The sequence below is a fragment of the Cupressus sempervirens genome, chromosome 5 (genome assembly GCF_028749045.1).
Source record: "Cupressus sempervirens isolate cs-2001-9-10 chromosome 5, ASM2874904v1, whole genome shotgun sequence".
Lineage (NCBI taxonomy): Eukaryota > Viridiplantae > Streptophyta > Pinopsida > Cupressales > Cupressaceae > Cupressus > Cupressus sempervirens.
This window is the reverse complement of record NC_143122.1, coordinates 579,171,282-579,177,876: the sequence shown is the minus strand read 5'-3', so window position 1 is coordinate 579,177,876 and position 6,595 is coordinate 579,171,282. Positions and strand designations below refer to the sequence as shown.

Genomic DNA, 6,595 nt, shown 5'->3' with positions numbered 1-6,595 from the left:
TTTGGCTACCCAAAAATCCTAAAAAATATATTTTGTAATTGTTTTGAGCCGATTCCATGTAATAAAGTAATATAATTTTAGGGTTGGTTGGCCTCAAGACTTAGGGCCAAGTGTCCAAAACCTTCCCAGGCAGTGAAAATGCCTTTTAAGGAAGGCCAATAGGTTGTTTAGGGCAGTTCTAGGTGATAGTTCACAACTTTCTTTGCTGAATATTGTAAGAAAGGCACCCATGTGGATTTGCATATTGTATTTCTTAATTTCATAATTTTATGTTTTTGGAGATAAGAAGAAGCCCACTTTATGTTCTTACATATGACTATTGTTTCTTTATTTCTATTATATGTTTGTAGTATTAAGGGGAACACCCTTCATCAAGCATGAGAGAATGACATTTCAAATTTAGTATTATTTACATATTTGGAATTAGTGTTTATATACATAATTTAAATTTTTTTATGCCAAATGAAGTTATGTGTACATATATTGAAACATGCTGGCATCATATTCATTAATGCTATGTTTTCATCCTTAGTAAAATTTGGGTTCTATAATACTTTTCGGTGTCAGTGTAATTGAAGTTTATTAAATTCCATTCACACAATAATCTAATAATTCAACACAAAAGAGCCTTAATGACCTTATCTTCGTGTCATAGAACCATGTTCTTCCTTTGAATAAGGTGGAGAGCTCACATAATCGTCATTAAGCAATTGACTTCAATGCCATTGATTCATATAGCATTTGGCTTAATTGATTCTTGTAACAATCATATTGTTCATAATGATGAACCAATGTTTATGGAAGACAAGGTTTTAATTTTAAGAGTTCAACAAAGAAATAAGACATTGGATCAAATGACATTAGAGCTAAGGATGATATTGTTCTTGATAAGTCATTACTTTCTAGATCAAGAAGCAAGATCATATTCATCACTAGAAAGCATATGAAGAAGAGAGAAGTATGAATTACTATAACTTTTACTGAATTGTAATTTTTATAATGATGAATAATCATTAGAAATATATATATCATAATATTAATTGTTGTATTCACATGATGTATATAGTAATCTTTTCTTTTATAAATCTAATAAAAAACACTTCCCTTAAAGTTCTTTAAACTATTTGATATGTCTCCTAGTTATTTTATTGAAAATTATATATTTTAAAGAAATTTAATTATGTCTTGATTGACCACGTTTTGTTGAATTTTCATCAAGTTACCAAGCAATGAATCAAAACTAGGTCTGCCAAGGAGATTAGGGGACCTATGATGCAAGTATTGAATCACTTCCAATCAAGAAAATGCAAAATAAAGATTACATGAGTTAAAAAATTTCTATAAAGACCCAATATAAACAATAAGAATCAGGGACACCACTATTCCGATCACAATGATGAAGTGATACAGTCCCTAGTAAGACACCATTCATTGAGATATAAGACATCACAACACAACAAATGATTTGTCAAATCTATGAGTCAGAGGAAACGACTGGTTTATAAGACAAAGAATTGAGCTGGAGGGAAGGATTGATTCATAAGACAACGTAAACTAAGCAATGGGTTGTTTACCTGAAGGCGAAAGGTTAATTTTACGAGTATAAACAGCATATATTCTGGAAGCACGTCATGTTTTTGTTCACTCAGCTGCCCAATACTAAAGAAAACCTATGATAATTTTTTATAAGAACCCGAAGCACTGGAAAAGCAGTTCTTGGTATTGCTTAGAGAAAAACTGATGAATTGAATATCTGCGGGAAAATAGAAGCTACATTATTGATCAACAGAATATAAATTTACATAACAGGTAAAAGTTTAAACCTTATCTTCACAACATTGCCTTGAAATCAATCTAATAACTTAGAAAAAAGCATGCTTCAAATCAAACATGACATTGTTGAAGGGAAATGATGTATGTTCAGTGTCATAACCCTGTTAAGAAGCAAACAGAACTTCCATCACACATTAATAATCTCGTAAGAGTCCAATTTCATATCTGAAAGGAACCCTCCTAGCTCACCATTATTCCTAGCAAATGAGACGCCAAAAGAGAAGCTAAAGAATAGATCAATGGCTGGCATCCTCTTCTTCACAGAAATGTGTGTATTTCTCTGCATTCATTAATGTATCCATCTCAGACGTGTCCTGAATACGCACTTTTATGATCCATCCATCCTCAAATGGGCTTTGATTAATCTGAAATGAGTCATATGCTTACCATGTCATCCTAAGCATTGACAATTAAGAGGAGTCTAAAGGGAAATCAAAAGTAAAATGAAAAACCACTGCTATATTCTACACTCAAATTTACAATAACTTAAGGGAAATGGCTATCCAGCCCCTGCAATGCACCAAAGCATCCTTTCTAGTGTTTGAGGGGAATGAATGCTTTGATACACCATATGGGCTTGATAGCAATTCCATCGCTCAAGGGTTATACATGAAATTTAGCTTGAAATGTTCTGCACCATTACCACAGGTCAGTTCCCTTGAGGAAACAAAAGTTAAATTTTGAATGATTCATAGACCTGTTTGGTAATAAATAGTACATATTATCGAAATTATTCATTCAAAAACTCAAATAGATATATCATCTACTTTCTTATACACGCATTCTTGTTTCCTTCTTGTTGATCTAATACACGATAAGTTTGTTTCCTTACGCTCAAACACAAGGAACTCAAAAGCAGATAAACCCATCGTAAACTTTTAAGTGTACCCATTGCATTTTTACTGATTTTGCTTCTATAATAAATAAGGTGCAAGGGAGTAGATAATCATAACAACAAGGTTGCATTTATGTGACTCTTTTATACTACCAAAAAAACTTCATCCAACGTGTTTTACTTGTTACAGATAGTTTTAAATTGATGAAATTAGATCCTAAAGGGATTATTCAGAAGTTCTCACTTCACTACAAAATCCACTTTACGAGACAGTACCCTTAATCACTTGTCTCTAGGCATAGGCAATGATTTAAAATTTAAATCATAACAAGCTCAATTATTAGTTCTTAATGCAAAGAACTCTGCTTTGATGGCCAAATAAAGAGGATTACACCCAAAGAATAGACAAATCCTCAAACATAACACAGTGCGATAGACAAATCCAAAGTGCTCTCATCCCTATTTCATATTAATAGAAATACAGTGGAGTCTAGATTATGGACCAGGGTAGAGACAAGGAATAAATTAGTACTTTCGGCTGATAACTGAAAGTGCAAACAAGGAAGCGATTTCAAACTGGATATGAGGGAACAAATTATAAACACTGCCTATTTGGAGAACCAGATAGCTAGTTTGGTAAAATCAACGAATCGTCTTCAACAACCAGATCAGTGTCTTTTGCCCAACTATATTTTCTTGTGGAAATTTTAAAAATTTCACAAATGAGTGCACTAGACACTACCGCAATAGAGAAGAACAATAAAATTGTACTCTCTAAATGTATATCAACTACAATTTAATGTCAGCTTCTCCACCAGCTATAATTTTGTATAACCCATTCTATAATTATACAGATTTTAGCTGAACAATGCTGATTGTGTAGGTCTAGTGCTGCATTTACTTTGAAAGTGCAGCCCCAAGATAATCAAAGGCCAGTATCTAATAGAAAAATTATAAACTTGAAACCTTTGGCTACTGACATCTGTGCAATGGCTTTGTCCAAACAGCATTTTCCCACCTACAATTTTGGTCTATAATACTAGGGAAAAAAGGATTACCTTCTCCGCGAAAATCTTCTGAAACAACATATTTGAAGATCAAAAAGAACAAAGCTTAGAGAAGGTCCCTACGCGGCTGCTTAGCTTATTTTGGCTAGTAGCCGCTGCCCAACAGTTTTAGGAGCAATTTAGAGTCACACATTCCAGGTGTAGATAATAAATAAAGGCATATACTAGAAAACATTTTACTTGACCCGTACTCTTTACAACAGACAACAATTTTAAATTGCACAGATCATTGAACATTTTACATAGAACACATTCAGTAGTTACTAATGATGAATTATTTCAACATGTAGGTGTATTAGTTATTGAAATTTGAAGGTAGGACTCATGAAAATAATTACTGTATTTACAATCATTGACAAGCACCAAAAGGTGACTACCCTATCAACCATAATTGATGCAATTTCAAAATGGACAAACTTACCAAGCCAGGAGTCTCACTCAGCTTTGAGTTGACTTCAACTACTTCTCCAGAAACAGGAGCATTGATATCGCTGGTTGCTTTTACACTTTCTACTGCACCAAAACTACTACCCTTTGAAACTGCTGCTCCAACTTCCGGCAATTCTACAAACACCACCTCACCCAAGTGGTCCTACAAAGAACTCAAAGAAGAAAATGATAAATTTCCTTAAAGAATATAAAGTTCATCTGAATACCTCAAACACAGCAGTGTCATTGCAAATCTTAACCAATATGATTAGTTTATCTGAACACGTCACAAACACCAGTGATCATTACTACACATTGATATCCTAATATCCTAGTCCTGCACTGTAGCCTTCAAAATAATGATACCAAACTATATCCAAAGAAGAAAAATAAACTTTGTCATCTGCTTTACCTCCATTGCACTACCTGGACAGACAATAACTGGATCTACAGTGGCTAAAAACAGTAAAAAATTCCTGAGAACATTTATAATTATGGAATAGAAAAAAATCATCCCATTTTGAAAAATAAGAAGAAATGGAAGCTAATATTTGTAAACCGAATTTATGGTTACCATTTGTAAAATTTGGCTAGATCCAATCTATGAAAACTTGACCAAGATATTTGAGAAACAAATTGTAACGTTATAGGCTGCCTTCAGAGTCCTTTGGGATATAATTGGACCGTGTACTTTAATTTTTATAACATGGGTTTCGCTCAAATGTCTCATACGCCTTGGGCGCAATGAGGGATTGGAACATGTATCATCCTCTTACTATTATGCCCCAATTATTATCATAGCAGAAGGCTCTGGACAAAAGGATTGTGAATTGCAAAAACTTTATTTTAACAAACATTAAGAAAACAGCCTGTATGGTTTCCTGGCTAAACCTTGCAAAACCTTCCGAAGGGAGATGTACAATCTAAGAAACAAAACCTGAGAAAAAACATTTGAATTCAAAATTTTAAAATTCCAAAACTTAAGGTAAAAATACCATCTATCCGAAGTTAATCTCAAAAGGAGGACACTTGCGTTAACAACTTACTAACCTGAGCATGGTGAGTTATGCCTACAGTACCAACTGGACCTTCTGGTTTCACCCATTCATGGGACTCTGCATACTTCAGCCCCTCAATAACTGTAACCACAAACCTTATCAAAAACAATACACTCAAATCTCAAACAGTGCACCCCTTTCATGAAAACTACAAGATCAGTAATTTTGTCAAAAATCAGTGTAAAGTTGCAGAAACCAAAAACATTCATCAGAGGGATAGTCTATCGTTATTTATTTACCCACATATATTTAGCACGAGTTCTACTTGATGGTAGAAACACCAGAGAACAAAAGAGTTCACCACGATGGGGGAAAAAGGCAGATGAGGTATGTCTATGTACCCACATAAAACTTTCCTCTACTCAACAAAATGCCCCAAAAGCAGACTGAGGAGGAAAGCAAGACGCATTGAATATAGGGCAACCGAAGGATATATACACATTGAATATATCACAATGGGGTAAAGATTTGTATATATTGAATATATAGCAATGCGCAAAATGCACATTGTTTGGGTATGTAAAAATGGGGGAGGGAATACGTGTACCTTGAGAAAATCCCCGAGAGAAAGGAATCGTGGGAAATCCAAGAGGCCTTCTACACCCAATTCTGAGAGTTGAAGCAGCCTGCGATGCCCACATTCTCAGTGCCATGATTTGATAATCCGAATACTTCTATCTACATTCCCTGGAAATGGAAGCTATTTTTTAAATATAGTCTTTAATATTTTTTGTTAAATTATTTTGTAAAATGTGAATAAGATGGTCGCCACGCTTCTCTCATCCAAATCCCCATACGGCGATAAACGCACACCCACTTGCTTGGAACGTTATCCTTACGTTTAACAAAATCTTCCAGCTCCCTCGTGCTTTCATTGGTATACTTAGTGTGGTTTGAGTTTGACATGAAGTAATGTGAATGGTTAGATTGTTTTTGAAGGTAAGGCAAAACTCAGCCTCACCAATAATTGGCCGTTTCTGATTTTCTTTGCAATTAAGTTTGTCTGTGTTTATTAAGATTCATTATTTATTTAACAAAATTTACATTTTGGTCAATATGTTTTCAAAGGTAGCCAAGAACTTACAGCACAATAGTAAATTGTAAGTTTCTTATTTGGGAGGTATTGACTTTGAGTCTGTTCAAGCTTAACAAATGACAATTTTTTTATAATGAATAGTCAATTTCTATTAATAAGAATATAAAGTTACATATTCACAACAAAAAAGGGTTGGGGGACACAAGGCCACCCGAGAGTTCAAACGGCTAGAGGTCAAACACTTAACTATTCATAAAAAAAGTTTAGAAAGCAACCCTCAAGCTACAAGAGCAGTGTCAACCGAGGGGGAAGGATCACGATCATCATGGCCCCATAC

The 6,595-nt window shown here is 34.2% G+C and overlaps 1 protein-coding gene across 1 annotated transcript; it reads right to left on the bottom strand.

The window, feature by feature from the left end:
• Positions 1–1,754: 1,754 nt before the first annotated feature.
• Positions 1,755–5,904, bottom strand: LOC149557256 (glycine cleavage system H protein, mitochondrial-like). Its single transcript, XM_089831966.1, has 4 exons — positions 5,770–5,904; positions 5,215–5,303; positions 4,157–4,327; positions 1,755–2,198 (listed from the first exon to the last, which is right to left on the bottom strand). Exons 1-4 carry the CDS (start codon positions 5,873–5,875, stop codon positions 2,070–2,072), a joined length of 495 nt encoding a protein of 164 aa, XP_089688092.1. The 5' UTR covers positions 5,876–5,904; the 3' UTR covers positions 1,755–2,069.
• Between the last annotated feature and the right edge of the window lie 691 nt (positions 5,905–6,595).

Excerpts from the sequence above, each read along its gene's own strand:
- LOC149557256 (XM_089831966.1), bottom strand. The coding sequence starts at position 5,875 with ATGGCACTGAGAATGTGGGCATCGCAGGCTGCTTCAACTCTCAGAATT. Across the intron at positions 4,328-5,214 it reads GCATAACTCACCATGCTCAG|GACCACTTGGGTGAGGTGGT; the intron begins GTTAGTAAGTTG and ends AGTTCTTTGTAG. Across the intron at positions 2,199-4,156 it reads TGAGTGAGACTCCTGGCTTG|ATTAATCAAAGCCCATTTGA; the intron begins GTAAGTTTGTCC and ends GACTCATTTCAG.